This window comes from Pholcus phalangioides, unplaced genomic scaffold (assembly GCF_987345545.1).
Source record: "Pholcus phalangioides strain wild (caught in Gottingen) unplaced genomic scaffold, Ppha-v1.0 ptg000016l_1, whole genome shotgun sequence".
Taxonomy (NCBI): domain Eukaryota; kingdom Metazoa; phylum Arthropoda; class Arachnida; order Araneae; family Pholcidae; genus Pholcus; species Pholcus phalangioides.
Window position 1 is genome coordinate 6,887,814 of NW_028301609.1, and position 16,737 is coordinate 6,904,550.

At 34.9% G+C, this 16,737-nt stretch overlaps 1 protein-coding gene across 1 annotated transcript; it reads left to right on the forward strand.

Moving 5' to 3' along the window:
* The first annotated feature begins 1,773 nt into the window (after nt 1-1,773).
* Nucleotides 1,774-16,277, forward strand: LOC149074961 (uncharacterized). Its single transcript, XM_089245921.1, has 5 exons — nt 1,774-1,943; nt 3,645-3,776; nt 5,971-6,085; nt 9,171-9,289; nt 13,122-16,277. The coding sequence occupies exons 1-5, from the start codon at nt 1,887-1,889 to the stop codon at nt 13,383-13,385; spliced, it is 687 nt and encodes a 228-aa protein (XP_089102047.1). The 5' UTR covers nt 1,774-1,886; the 3' UTR covers nt 13,386-16,277.
* Nucleotides 16,278-16,737: the final 460 nt, after the last annotated feature.

A 16,737-nucleotide genomic window follows, 5' to 3' on the forward strand; every position in this document is an offset into this window, starting at 1 on the left:
TTAGAGATGACAGGGCCACCTCCACACCCCTTCACAGCATTGGCGGTGGATCCACGCGTCACAGTGACAGACTCACATCGCAGATGGGTTCGAGCCCCCCGTTGCCACAGTGGTGGTCGGCTGATGTTGGTTTTCTGTGGCTCCCAACTGCGAGGAGCAATTGCGAGCCACTAACTTCCGCCACTAACTCCACTGTGGCGAGACTTTTTAACTTCCCGTTAAAAAGTCTCGCCACAGAGCGCAACAGTCCTATAAACAGAACAAATATTCAGTCATTACACTTCACTTCTGAAATATCGATGGCAGCACTCAAAAATCAGGCACAACACTAGATACGCACTCAGACTTCTGGCACAACTCACTAGGTAGTAAATTGTCCATGGCGGTAGACCTGAGTTGTGCTTGGTTTGAAAGAAAGAAAGGCACCCAGAGTATTTTTTAGACCTCCTGTAGAATTAATTCAAAAATCAAATTCTCCTGCACACAACGCTAAATCCAAGAACCCAGCTTCGTCTTAACGCATGGACCCACCTGGGCATGGCCCGGGATCCTCGGGTTCAGAGGGGCGTCATAATAATAATCAAATCTGTATCAATTTTCGATAACAGTGTAGTAAATTAGAAGGCACGTATTTCTACACAGGTAGGAGGCTTCGGAAAAATCACCACCCGAGGATCTACGATGTTATTGAGAAGTCTCTGCATCCACAGTAGTTCTAAAATATTTTCGACGTGTCTAATTTGCACTATTTTTTTTTTCACATGACCGTTTAACCAAAAACCTTAATTATAATCAAGATTTTTGTCTTAATTATCTCGCCCTCTCCCCTACCACAAAACTTCATTGCTTTATGATAAAATTTTAATGTATTATGTTTTGAAGTAAAAAAATCTTCTATTGTTCCTCAATCTTACCCTTTCCCGCTTGATTACCAACTGAAGCAGTCCTTTTGTTAGTTCCTTCAATACATATGCATGTCATCTACCACGGTAGATGTGACAGCAAATCACACAGAGAATCTCTTTGCTTGGGTAGTCCACATAAGTGGAACACAGGCTCTTCTAGAGGGATAAGGTGAGTAACCGCGGGTGTGTATAGCGAACAGGGAATGGCCGTTGTGCCATCCCCCCCCCCTGCTTTTGGGGTTCCCTAGGCCGTGTCCGGGTGAGTCTATGCGTTCAGACGGCTCTGTAACGGGGATGGGGGTGGGAGAATTAACAGCATAAATAGGTTAATATAGATAATGCTCGGAACACACATTCTAACTTGTACCGATTCGTTAGAAATTCTGCAAAAATAAAAATTGGGCTGCGTCCCGATTCGAACCCGTGATCGGCAGCACGGTACATTACAGAACGGATGGCATTTCCGCTTTTTTGGGTTTTTGATCATCTGAAGTTCTATACAGTTGCGTGTATAGGACCTTTTATAAGTCGTGTGTCATGAATATTTTAATTAAAAGATGACGAAAACGTTCATCAGTGATTTTGATACGAGAATTCGGGTAAAAAATATAGTAAAACTCGTTCTGAAAATTGAAAAAAAAAACAGGACCAATTGGTGTGGAAAATTCGAGGCAAAAAATTTGTCATATAGTCACTTTAGAGATAGATATATTCAAATATATTTCCTAATATCTGAATATAAATTTCACAATTTACAAATTCTTAATTTCAAATTTCGAAAGTAACGGATTCGATGTCGTCTGCGCAGTAGTTTGAATTGATTTGACTCGGTGTGGCAACAGTACGCGGAGCGTCCGATTCTCATCACGTGACCACGGCGTCCTTCAAAAAATTTAGCCGTTGTGTTGATGCCCGCGTCGCGGCTCCTGCAGTTTCTCAAATCTTTCTAAATATAAATCTCGACGAGATTTGTCGTTCGTCATGGCTGATGTAATATCCGAGGGTGAAGTCGATGGACCCAAAGGAGATTCCTGTCCGGTAATTAGTCATTCATTTATCGTGTTTATATTTGGAAAAAAAATTCGAAGAAAACGGAATCGGCTTCTCCAGAACATCAATGGCTTTCCCGCAATGTTTGTGTTTGCGATCCTCCCGTAATTGAATAATTAGAACGCGGCGAACGCAATTAAATGCCATTCGTTGATTAGTGTTCTAATTTCGACGCTGTGGATGAGATTCTACTTTCGACCGTTTTCTTACGTGTTTACAGTATCCCCGTAAAATTATGGCGGTCTTTTCCCTCCCCGCCTCTTGCATCTCGAATCCTACTGCGCATGCTCCGTAGCGGTTTGTGTTGCTCTTCATTATCTTGCTAATCGTTCGTTGAAACTTAATGAATTTTCGACCGTTTCCCACGTTAGAATAATTTCGATTCATTTGTAATTACTAATTATAATATCTATGATAATTAGAATTATATAAAATTTTATAAATAACATTTTTTAAAAACCGTTATATGCGGAAAAGCTCAGTCTATCAGTCACATAGTATGTGAATCAAATGAAAACCCCATGAATTTGGAATGATATTTATTTTTGATTCATTAATTACTCTTTTTTTGTTGTTGTAGAAATAGGTTCCGTTGTGTTTGAAATTAAGTAATGGTGTGTTTATTGTTTATTATTTGTTTTGAATAAATAAAAAGTTAATTTTATCGTATTTATATATGAAATGTGAAGTTACTTTGTTTATGTTTGTGGAATAAGCATGGGGCCCCCCTCCTCAAGGATGCAGCCCTGAGGGTCCCCAACCCAGTTACCATAATTTTCTTTTTTTTTCCATTCTATAATTCACTAACAATCCTGTGAGACGTCTGACTCTGGGCCTCCCGTGCCAAAGATCCCAGTCTAGGGGCCCTGCTGTGGGATGTGGGTGGGTGGGGGGCGCATTGATTTTCAGAACAATTGTAGAATAGCAGTACCATTCAAACTAATAACCATTTTTCTGCCACGAAACGCTATTGACAACTGCCATTGTCTACAGCAGTTCTCACTACTTGCTAACAGCTGTGTCAATTCATGACCGTTAACACTAAAATAACCTTTGATGAGATTTTTTAATCTAATCTAACAAGATATATTTTGATTGCTTGGCGATATATTCGTCTTTGGGGGGGGGGGGGCATTACAAAAAAAAAAATCCTCATTTCACGCAAATGTAGCCCAGAGGAATTTCAGCATTTAGTTATGAAATTGTGATACACCAATTGAAAGTATATCTGAGAAATCATTGCAAGCATTGCTACATGAGAACACATTCAATCTATTAATGAACTATTCCAAAAACTCCCAACATCTGTTGCCTTGGCAAATGTAATTCTACATCAGGGCTTGACAAATTGTAAAAAAAAATCTAGGCACCAGAATTTTTTTCTCGAAGGAGAACAGGTTTGAAATAATATTTCTTTAAACGTTTTCCAGAACATAGCAGCCCCCCCCCCCCACTTCCATGTTGATAGATACACAGATATGAATTCCAAAAATTTTGTGTTGTCTGTACTAATTTAGTATATGGAAATTTAAGTGCCAAATCTAATTTTTTAGTCGCCATGGCATCCAGCCCTGCCTCTACACATAGCATATACCATTGTTTGGTTGTGATATTGATTTTAACGTGTTGTTTTTTTTTTAAATTCAAAATCTGTATTTTCACCTTTTGCTGTTTTCAAACATTTCACAGGAGAAGCTTAAAGAAGCGAAAAATGAAGATGTGAAAGACAAGACTGAAGACTCTCTGGAGAGTGAAGAGAATGGCCAACCAGCAATAAAAAAGGCGAAAGTCTTGAAAGAGAATTCAGTCAGCGAGTCAAAGGTAAGATGTTTGATTTCCTTTAAAATGATTTTCAACTGAAAAAGAAAAATATATAAAGTGGATCCTGCTTGAGATTTTTTGCTGTTTGTTATTTACATTGGCATTAATGCTTCTAATTTTTTAGTTTTTATCAAAATCTTCCTGTCGGAAACAAGATTCTTCAGATTTTTTGTATCTTAGAAAAGTCCTCAAATTGTGCTTTGCATAAATTAAAAAGTTCCAAAGAAAATCTTTTGACACTAGCAAAATCTCAGTGACCATGTTTTTTCAAGAATAATACTGGAAATTATCCATTGTTGCCAAATATGATACCAAAAGTGAGCAAAGATTCCTTTTATTGTTAATCACAGTGAGTTTTTGAAATGAATTTCTTAAAAAAAAAAAACAAAAACTTTTAACGTGACAAATGTGTGAGATATTTATTCCTATTTGAAATAATGGGATTACTTTCAGTGCGGAATAAAAAAATATTCAAGTAGAGTTGTTGAAATTATGGGAAGAAATGGGAAAATTTTTATTAAAAAAACGGGAGAGAGAAAATAAGAGTGTCTTGAGAAAATGTGTCATATGGTCACCCGAAAATCCCCCGATCTCCCCTTTTATTTGTATGCCACTTTTTCTTCAGAAGCGAAATGTTTCATCATGACGAACTTACTGATTTTTTTTGCCTGTGAATTGATACCCATGTATTTATAATTATAAGTCTTTGGAAATAATACATATATATATATATATATCTCAACCTCTTTCTAAAATCGTTTACATGTGCAAGATTGGGGGTGGCTTTGGTAATTATCACCTGCATGGCAACTTTTTCCTCATGGGGGGGGGGAAGAAGAGACGAAGATCCGTCAAAAGAGTCCTATCTTTGTTGCGGAATAATGGTGGGTGACTCCGACCTCCTCTCCCATAAACCTTTGTGCCACGAAACCTACTGTAAGCTCCTTTGTCAGCCATCTTGAACCAACCACTTCCGTTCAACCCATGTAACCAGTGACGACATAACATTTTTGGAAATTAAAAGTTTCGATGAGTCCCATAGTATTTTTCAAAATTTGTTTAAAAAAATTTAATTTTTTAACGCTTTTCAAATATAAAATTTTGGAAATTTTATCCTGATTTTCGAACCAAATTTTTTCTTTATGACTGTGAAGAGAAATAAATTTTTAAGAAATTGAAAAGTATACTTAAATCTTTCTGTCACATGATACACGAGGTTCCTCAATATCTTTACAACTTATTATTTTAACTAAATTAAGTTGAATAATTTGTATTAAAAAATTATGAATTGTAAATTTACATTAATTACAAAGGTAAACATGCTAAAATAATTTTTTGAAAATTCTGAAATATATTATTTAAGGAATCAGTTATCATATATGAAAAAAATTGTGAAAATTTATTCATGAAATTAAGAAGTGGTTAAAAATGAATTAAGCAGACTTGTCCTTTCAAACCAGAGTTTCTCAACTGCCGACCCTGGCATCAGTCAAACCTGTCTATCTGATCAGATTTATTTTTACCAATTTATACCCCCATTTAGGCATGTGTATGACCGGGCCTTCCATTCGCTTAAAAGAAATCAACCGAGGACGCATTCTTCCAAATATCGAGAACCACTATTTTAAACCATGCTCATGAACTTCATTCTTTTATTAGCTGAATTTAAGATTTTGCTATCTTAGTGCTGTTGCAAAAATTAGTATTTTCATTAATCAGTATTTTAGTGGTAAATTTTTTTTTTGGAACAGTCACTGGTGACAAGATCCATGTCATGGGTAGCAGATGTTTCATAATACATCATTGATAAAGGTTTCTTTACCCCTGAGAGATCAATGCTGGACAAGTCTAGTAGGACTGGTGTGATTAGGGCTGCAACTAAGGGAGGGCAGGGAGTCTGATGTGCCAGACCAGGAAAGAGCACAGAATTTACCCATTTTTCTATTTAAAATTACTGGGGTTGGGTCTTAAAAATGGATACTAGCCCCATGCAGCAGAGTAGATTTTTCTTTCTAGTTGTGGTGAGTGATCTATCTTACTAGTGAAAAAGTATTCTAAACGACATCTATCACTTTTGAATAAGATTTTCAGTTATGAAATATTGCTATTAGATTTTTTTTTATTAGAACTGTCATTTTGTAGGCATTGAGTGTATTTTTCTGCAAATGTTTTCATATGTTTCTTGTCTTTGAAGGCTGCGAATGAAAACACTAAAGATGAAGAAACTACACGCTCCGCTGGCAGGGGAGCCAGGAGCAGCAAAGGCTCCACCAAACGCTTGAACACCTTGTCAAGAATAGCTAAAGAAGGTAAAATGACAGTTGAATACATTCTTCTAGATTACTACCATGATTTTTTCATAACATTCCAGCATTAATTGTGAACTATTCCATAAATTCCAGCATCCTCCCTAGTTTTTTTTTCCTAATTTAAAATTATACAGCTCAAAATTGCCTTATTTTAAAGGGAATAATCATAACCAGAGGAAAAAAAACCTTAAAATTTTTTTGAGTTATAGTTTGACCAGAGACTCAGACCTGCCAACTCGCCGGATTTAGGTAGAGGACTCCTGATTTTTCATCCTTGCTCCCGCTCTCCGGATGTGTTGAAATTTCTCCCGATTTTGGCAGAAATTAGATTTTACACGAGCTTTCACGTTGTCATGACGTCAATGACTGTTGTCGTCGTTAGGGAAAACTCCCATAGAAGACAGTCGTGGTAATTTCCATCGAGCAGCCGTATAAAAAAGTCTTGGTGATCGCATTTAAGCTACTGGCAAATACATGACTTTGTTTATGTAGCGTTTATCGGCAATCATTTATCAGGGGGCGATTAACTTGTTTGCCGAAATTCCTGTATAATCGTTATTGTATTCCATTAAGAGTCGTGCGGTAAACACAAGTTTTCTCGTCAGCAACTTTGTATTTTGAAGTTTTTTAAATTGTTTCCTCCGATTGAATATGTCTTCAGAAAGATAAAAAATTCAGCTATATAAAGCTAAATATAAAGCTTTTAAGAGTTGATATACCCATGATTATCTTTTATGAACTGTATGGAAAGACTGACAAGGAATTATATTCTGCTCGGGGGCAATGAAGAACCTGCCTTGGGGGGGGGGAATGAAACTTTTTCTTAATTGATTAAAAAAAGTATTTGTTTCGAAAAAAAAATTTTGTGAATTTTTTTTTGATTGAGTCTATGGGGAGGGGGGAGATTCTCCCCCGTCGGGAGAATCTCCCGATTTCTGGATTCCAAAAGCACGTCTGGAGACTATTCAAGGTAGTGTCTTTTTTCTTATTTATTAAGTTATGGGTAGGTAAAATTTGAACTCGTACATATATTGTATTAACAACATGGCATTGAAAAAAGTCTTAAATGTGCTTGCTATTGAAAAAAAGTAGACACACTTTTAAGAGTTCTTTTAAAGTGTGAATGTAAGTCTTGTTTCCATTTAAAAAAATGAATTGAGTCCTCATAGAAAGCAGAAACACAATCGGGTTTTCTATTAATCATCATTTTGCTGAATCTGTATAAAATGTTTCATTTGTGAGTAAAGATCTATTCTTCTGAATAACAAGTATTAAGTTGCAAAAAAGTGTCAAATAACGAGTGTAAAATCACTATTGTCACTAAATAAGTCAAGGAAAAGTCACAAAATGTTTTTTGGGTAAATGGTACATACCCTGTGCTCCCCCTCATATTGATTTAACCTTGCAGTGCTTGCGCGACATATTGCTCTGTTGAAATAACAAGGTGTGTGGCAGGGACACCATGCAAGCACTGCAGTGTTAAAGAGGTTAGTTAATCAGCATCAAATTTTTTCACTTTTTTTAATCTCAAATTTTTTCCTCCCATGCGATTTGAAATGCCAAGGTGTTACTACACCCCAAAGCAGAATGTGCCAAAATCTGTGACGTACGTCGCAGAACAATTACCGCTACTGCAGAACAGTTTGGAAGAATTTTAAGAAAAAGTGCAAAAAACACTGTTACATGTATGGGGATTTTTACCGCAGAACATTTCCAGTCAGCCGAGGGCTCATTGCAGAAACAATGCTAAACATTCTGCTTTGAGGTTACCACATAAACTTTCGGGAAACAAGATATGTTTGATGACTTACTTCTTTATATTCAAACACATGGTTCATTCAAACATTGGTCACATTCTTCCGAAAGAATCATCAATTTAAAAATTATGTAAATTTGTTTTTCAGATTAATTGGTAGAGATTAATGGTTAATTAGTTCAGATTAATGATAAGTAATACATAAATATGTAGGGTGAATGTCATGAGTTTTTTTTTTAACAAATGTTCAACTTTCTTTGGTTATCTGAATAATGTCAAGGTGATATGGAAATTCTAGCAAAACACGTTGTAATGGAACTTAGATGCAAAAGAAATGTGTGCCTCCAACAACCCCCCTCCCCCATAGTCTCTCATGTAAAAATTAAAATTTCATTTGGTTTAGCTCATCGCTAGTCTCCGGTGCTTGTAAGTTACGCAATTCATATAGCTTGTGACATTTTTTTATGTTAAACAGTAGGTTTAGCAGCTGCTACACAGTCGTGTGATCATGTGATAGACTTGCATCGCAACCACCTGGGTTTTAACCCGCAATGGTGGTTGGCTGCACTTGGTTTTCTATTTACTTTTTTCTATTTTCTATATGCTATTTCACCTCACTAAAAAAGTTTCATAACCAACAGTTTAGACTTGTCGATTGTTTGTGATTGAAAACATGGACATTTTTGCTTTATATGTGTGCATTGCTTATCATACTGTGATTTTAATTTAAAAGAATATGTAATTTCTTGAAATACATTCTGAATCATCCCTGTATTGACAAATAAATGGGAATTATACTCTAGGAAAACATTTCAAATTAATTGGCACACAAATCGTTACAAAGGAGTTTTCCTTATATCTGCTCGTATCCTTTTTTTTCTTTTTTGGATGACATTAATTTTTTTTTTTTTGCCTTACTGCTGAAACAAGGGTATACCAAATATTGACTATTCCACACCATTGTGTGTAAAACTCAAATTTAAAAAATATTAGTATGTTTAGATAGTGTTACAGTGAAACATGTATGAAACAGAGCTTCAAAGGACTGAAATATTATTCCGTTTAAGACAGTTTTCTGTCTAGCACAGTATACATCTTCGACAGGCTTCACTGTATTAAAAATAAAACAACAAAAATTCTGAGATGTGCCTCCCTTTGAAGAAATCTATCGTTACCAGCATTTTTTTTGCAATTAATTTGGACAGAGTAATGATTTTTGACCATTTTAGTCAGCGATTATTATACTCATTATATCTGTGTGTGTTTTTGTGATTGGGATATTAAGTTTGAATATTCATAAATTATTCATTTTATGTATTTCGATCCCAGGTGAAGCATTGTTGAAAGAAATGGGCCACAAGGATGATAATCCAGACAGCGAGCGTAGGAGAACTCGCTCCCAGACCAGGGGTACACCACCTGTATCAACAACAACATCATCTCGCCAAGTGAGTATAGTGTGTACATGATATTTTTTTTAATCACAATATATAGTATAGTCCAGTGTTGCAGAAATGTTTTTTTCTTTGACTTGATAAATCATGTTTTACTAATGTTTTTGTTTTTTCTTTTAATTTGAGGTACTATATATGCCCATGTATAAGCTGACACCCCCCCCCCATTTCAGGGCCACCAAAACTGCAATAAATTGAGAACCCGTGTATAAGTTGACCCCCAAAAATCAGTGCTAATATTTTAGAGGGGAAAAAATTGTATATTTTCATGGTTCGAACTTTCTATTAGTTTGAAAAAAAAACCATTATATGTAAATATTTTTCCTCTTTCCATTTCTTCTGGCATATACAGTCAAATCTCGTTAGTGCATCACCCAGTTAACACGTCACATCGCTTACCGGATCACTTTTTGGAAGTCCCAATTGTCCTCATGTACGAATTTGCACAGCTATTTCTTACTCCATATAACGAGTTACTCCGATTACTAAGTCATATTTTTGCTATCCCAAGAGTGACTCATTAACGAGGTTTGACCGTACGTCATAAGATGGAATTGCACAAAAACAGTTATTAAAAATACGGAAAAAAGTTTTGGAAAATGGTTTTTCAACTTTATTGTGAAAACAGCTTTACAATATTTCTTGGCCATCAGAGAGAAAAAAACCTATTGAAATAATTTATTGCAGAAAATTTTATTGCTTACTTTGCAAAAAAAATTATATAATATATATATAATCGTGAATATATTTTTTTAGTATAGTGTTACCACAGAAAGATGGCCTCTGACCTTGTATGACCTTCGTCACGAAAAGAGAGGATTCATTCTTCAGAAGGGGAAAATGGGAGGGAAAAAGGGTTCCAACAGCAACCCTTGAGGATGTTTATTTTCTTTTTTTCTTCATTTCTTCTTACTGAAGAATGAATCCTCTTTTCATGATGAAGGTCATACAAGATCAGAGGCCATCTTTCCGTGGTCACACTATATACGTTCTAACAGATACCACGCTGCGTGTGAAAAATTTCAAAACATGGCACAGCGCAAAGTCCATCATATTTAAAATTGAAACGAGGCATACTGTTTTTTTTTTCTACCCACATCCTTACTCAGCTCATATCATTGTCTTCTGATTCACTAGACTCTGAATAAATGTTATCACTAGATAAATCAGAACTATCATCTTCGGTGTAAGAGATGAGTGAATTCACTGCCTTCTGACTCTCTCTCTCTGAATCCATCATAAAAGCCATTTTGACGTGCAACAATAACTAACGACAGCCGATATTAAAAAAAATACAAACAAAAATAGTATGACTTTAGCTATATTCAAAAATACAAAAAACAATCGCGCAATATAATGCGATGTGTAAGTAGCAACAAATTCACTTTCAATGATGTAATTTATAATTTTTCTTTTTGTCATGTGATGTGCGACATTGACTGTACGGGCATAAAAAAGTCGAACATTGACATGCGACACTGACCAAGAAGTGGTTAAAGTAAAAACATATATTCACTCAAAGTTTGTTTTATTCGACAACACAACACTACACGTGTTAAATTTACATTTCTGTCAATAAGGCCAGTATTAGACTATAAAAGTTTTTCGGAAATTCTTTTGTAATATTCTTGTGTAATAAGCATATTGGTTACATTCGAGCAAATGTAACCAATAGGCTTATTGGTCGCATTTTGATAGTTTTATAAAAGAACTTTTATAAAACTTTTATAGTGTAATCTCGGCCTAAGAAAGTAATTTCCAACAATTTAATAGTTCTTTTGTGGGTTGCTGGGCCATTGTCCAAATTTGAGATAGAATTAATGTTTCAACCGAAACATTCTAATTGAGAGGAACAATTATTCTTATTTGAAATTTGTGATTCCCACTATCCACTAAAGATGTATGTCTGCTGCAACACAAAAGAAACATTAAATTTTCCGAATTTCAGACCACTTCTTACCTTTATACACCACTTGCAGTAATGCTCGATAGGTTATGTTCAAAGTCCCTACAAATAAAATAAGACACCAACCAAATTTTATAAGGTTTGTGCATATTTTTCATTCAAAAATAAATGGTCAAAAATGCTGATTTTTTTCAACTTATCTGGGACTTTCCATGTTGAAAGATTTACTGAAGCAACTTCTTAAAATCTTGTGTTGACTTCTGATTCAAATTTAGAAAGCATGCTTTGAAAATTATGCATTTTAGTAGTCCCCATAATTAAGTACCACCACCACACTAATTTTTTAGCCTCCATGGCAATTTTGATGTGACTCGTGGAACGTTAGTTGTGCTACTTTTGCTCTCGGAACTTCAAGGCAGCGCTTATGACAGTATTTTTGCTGTCGATCACCATGGTGCCAAATAATGACAAAATGTTTTGTTTTTCCTTCAGGATAAAGATAAAATTAGCTTTAAAAAAAAGGCAGTGCAAATCGGCAAAATAACAAACAGATTCATTGACCATACATCCTATTTTGAATCTACCTCTCCTTGTGTATCCTCACATTGGAAATTTTTTTCTTTCCATGAATTTGGTATAGGTATATTCTCTGCCTTTTGGCTAAGATCCAAATGCAGTGTACACTATGTATCCGGTTTAAAAAGTTCTTGCCCTAAGATGTATTCCTGTTTAAGATGTCTTATTGTCTTATTTATTGAAACATTTTCTGATAATATGGCATGGTCCTGATAATGAGGTTTTAAGAAAAACAAACTTTATTTTGTGATGATTTTTATTTCCAATACAGTGATACCTCGGCTTACAAATTTTTCTGCTAATGAAGATTTTTTTAGTAATATTTCTACCTTCGCTAACAACCACTTTAGTTGATGTGGATGCATGCACTAATATAAATTAATGTCGCAACTGTATCATGACTGTGAGCTAAATTTTCGTACCAATCAAAATTAAACCAGTGAGTAACAGTCACTTGGGCAAGGTTAATTTATTTTTACTTGGGAATCACTTTCACCTGTTTACCTTTCAGAAAGAGTTTGAACCATATGTAAAATGAAGCTTAAAAAAAAAAGAAAATGCATTAAATGAAAAAAAAAAAAATTCCTTAGACCTTTTTTGAATGGTTTTTTATTGGATAGGGCAAGACTATTAATACCAAAGTGAACAATGTGGACATTGTAGAATTTTATTCTCTCTTTATTCATGCAAATGAGAGAATTTCATTCTCTCATTTGCATGTGTGAGAGAGAATTATGATTGATTGATTGAATAATGAACTGACCATAACACATCACCTCATATACATTTTTTTTTAAACTATGACTGACTAACCTAAACGAATAAAAAGCTGTGAAGTGGTTTATCTCCGCCTACGATCATTATTTGTATTTTTTGCATTGCTTTTTAGTTTTTTATGGATGTTGTTTTGAAATTTTGGGCAATTCTTGGAATGAATTAAATAATTTTCTACAGAAACCTATGGAGAAATCCTGTTTCAGTTAATGAAGATTTTATTTAACAAATGTGATTCTGGAACGAATTATCTTTGTTAGCTGAGGTTTCACTGTAACTGCAAATTCGCTATTATATGTTAGGTCATGTCGGGGGGAGGGGGGTTCACCTTTTTTTTTGTGAGCTAAATTTCTGATTTTATTTTGAATGGTTTTAAAAACTTGCTGTAATTTTATAGAACCTAGAATAAAGGGACATATTTCTATTTAAAAGCTTATAGTTATTTTTAAATGGCTAATGGAAATTTAATATCTGGATTCTTCTTCACAAACATACCTAACAGTCGTGTCATTTATGTAACACAAAATGCAAAGTTTTACATGTCGTTCTCAAGGAGCGTTTTCTCTGCAGGAGTCAACCAGACGTGGCAGTGGCACCAAACGTGGCCGTCCCAAGAAAGGTGAAAAGCTGGAGAAAGAGGAACCAGAGAAAGAAGCAGACAAAGAGGAAGCTGCAGATGGGAAGGAGGATGATGTGAACAACAATGATGAAGATGATGAGGAAGCAGCCAAGGGTGACACAACGCAGGCAACCGAGAACTCGACCAGTGATGAAACAGATGAACAGAAATCTCAACAGTCATCCGACGAAAAGAGTGAGGAAACTGCTGCTTGAATTCCATTGACCTTTATTTTTCCTCCATGCAATTCTTAAACTTCCAAACATTGGGGTTTCTGGTTGCGTGCACCTGTGGTTGTTCATTTTCATCAAGTGTATAAAGTACCAGACATTATTATTTTTTTGTTTTTTCTTGTACCTATCACAAAAAGTTACTAAATGGGGAAAAAAATTTTAAACTTTGTCTTCTTGTTTATTTTTAACTTCGTGTAGCTCACTAGTGCAAAGTGGAAAAAAAAAAAACTTGTACAATGCATACGTATAGTCTTCATTTTGCCATTCATACCATCGATGTCACGTCATTATAGTGTTTTAAGCAGTAATTTCACATGGTTTTTAACAGTATGTTGATAGTATTACATGAAATATATTTGCCCGATAATCTATCTTCAAAAAATAAGTTTTAAAAACATTTCATTGTATGAGTAATTAACATTTTATCACTAATTTAACACTCCTTTTTTTCTTAAAAAGAAAACTTATTTCATTTTGCCGATTTGTCCATAATTAATAGATAAGTTATTAGTTTGTGTGAGTGCCAAAATAATTATAATGTTTGAGGTGCATGAGCTAATCACTAAAAAGAAGCGTAATTTGAACTGTTCTGGCTCTCTTTTTGAATATGCTTACCTTTCGTAATTGTTACCAGTAGAATTTTTACTGAAAAAAATGTAATAAATGACATTCTATTAAGTTGCGTGTCTTAGAACGTGTATATGTACATGTATATATTTTCCTGTTCCAGTTTGCCATAATATCAGAATTTAAAAAAAAAAAATTATATACATGATCCCCAAAGCAGAATGTGCCGAAATCGGCGACGTACGTCGCAGAACAATTTGGAAAAATTTTAAGAAAAAGTGAAAAAAACCACTATTACAGAGCATAGGGATTTTTTACCGCAGAACATTTCCAGTCAGCCGAGGGATCGTCGCAGAACAGTGCTAAACATTCTGCTTTGGGGTACATGACTATATTTATGTAAAAACAAGGCAATTGAGATGAATACTTGTTTTTATCACACTGAGTTGGTAAAAGTCCAGAAACGCATTTAAATGTTTCTATTCCAGAATTTTGTCAGTAAGTGTAAGCATGTACCAACACCAATTGGTAAAAGCCCAAAATAAGTGATGGGTGTGTTCTGTTTGCATGCATTTCTAGATTGTATCGAAAATCGTTGGATGTGTGCATGTGCAGAATTTTGTGTTTACACATGCATAACCAATCAAATTTTTCTGCTTAAAATAAAAAAAGGTGTTTGTTTTGCTTATTCCGTGCAGAGTGAACCCTGTCCCCGTTTTGAATTATCACAAGGGATGCAACAGCCAGAGCTATTGCTGGACTTAATCCCACTCAATTCTAAAAAGGAATTTAATTTTAACTTTTCTGTTATTCAGACTTATGTAAACGTAATGACAGACTGTGACTACCACGTTAAGTGGTAAAATATTAATAGAAGATATATAAGAGTTAACATTTATTGTGCTAGGCAGGTAATACTTGCTGCTGTTTGACCTCACAGTCATCAAGAAAATATACGAGGCCCAACTTTTTGATTTTCTTCACTCACCACCTTCCTATACAAATTTGATTCAATATGTGTGGGTAAAAATGAAATTGTAATGGTGCGTGATTACTGGTGCATAAAGCTAACTTTATAATAATGAATTTGAATGATGTGATTTTTCAAAAGGTTTGAGTCTTGTAAAGAATTTTAACATGAGCATCATTTTCAGAAGAACTGCAATGGCTTAATGTTGCATTTTATGTATGGCATGAGTATATTTGTACAGTTTTATCGTATAACTACTGTTGTCCATCTATGAGAATGTCATTTAAAAAGGAAAAAAATTAGCATTTGGGCATTCTCAAATTTTCATATCAAGCTACTGGCTAAGAAACTTAGCGTTTAGAAGCCCAATGATGTTGTTTAGTTTATTCATATTGATTTCTTTCACTATGTATGCAGTTTGGTATCTTGATTTATGGATAGGTCCCAAAAATTACTCTCACATCATGATTAATTAGAAATTTCCTTGGAGAACTCTCCCCGGCCCCCACCAACCCACTGACATCATCGATCTTGGTCTAACCCATCACATCAGCTTACATGGTAGTAATTTTGCTTGCGAGATGAAGTATCTATCCCAGTCTGGCAACCCTGTCAGCTTCAATTTGTTTAAATGTTCTGGGTTTTCTTGTTTTGAAACAGTTTGAATGGCTTGTGCTTGATGTTTCTATTCCCCTCTCAAATGAATTAATGAAATGAATTCATAAATGACAACATTTATTTGCTGAACTCCCCTCCCTGTTTTTTAATATTGGACGAATTCCTCCCGGATCACTTTGATTTATGGATATGAGGATTCTCTTAAATTTTTTATGCAAATGGGAAAAAACACTGTTTCTATTGTGTGTATATTTTGCATTCTCGTTCTTATGCATTGATAATATTCATATTTTTGTGCTTACAATAGTCATACACTTTGTATGTGCTTTTCTATTTGATTTCCTGGACATAATTTTTCTCTTTTACATGAATTTTTTCCTACATCTGAGCTTTGTGTCACCATTGCATGTACATCGGCAAGCAAAAATTTCACTTGCAATTACACAATTATGTTATGTTAATGACTGTGCATCTTGCATGTGATTATCTTTCTTGTTTTATACCCATGCAATGATAATTTTTAAATGAAAACAATTTTATATGTACAATAAGTCATAGCTATGCACCTCAAGGGAAAAAAAACCTTTTAAAAGTTTTGAGTTTTTAATTCCTTAGCATATAAATGTATGTATAAATTAACTTTTCATCATGGAAAATTCACACATGAAATGTCAGATGTAATTACAGTTTTTAATTTTAATAAAAGCATATGAACAGTGTATGAATTTTTGCTTTTTGTCTTCCTTGTTTCTGAAAAGTATTCTTACTGAATGCATTTATGCAGTATTCACCGAAGTGGACTATATTCAGGGCCGTAACTAGATACTTGGCTAGCCAAGTCAAGAAGGCATTTTGATGCACCCTTGAAATGAAGAGGTTAAAGGGTGAAATTTTTGCGACCTCTCTGATCGTGCCCTCGGCACCAGACATGCCTGTTTCTCCCCCCAGTTACGACCCTGTCGATATTGACCCCTCTTTGGAATAAGCCTGTTAGACTTGTGGAGTATTAAAAGCTATGAGCATAACATGCCATTTCATGCCGGAAATATACGCATGTTACTTAGCATGAAAATTTCTCTTAGCAAAATTTCTCTTTTAAGACATTCATTGCGATCCATCTCCTAAGCCTTTTGTGCCCACTCCTTAGGTCTCGATCGTGTGTACACCTCAGATTGGACT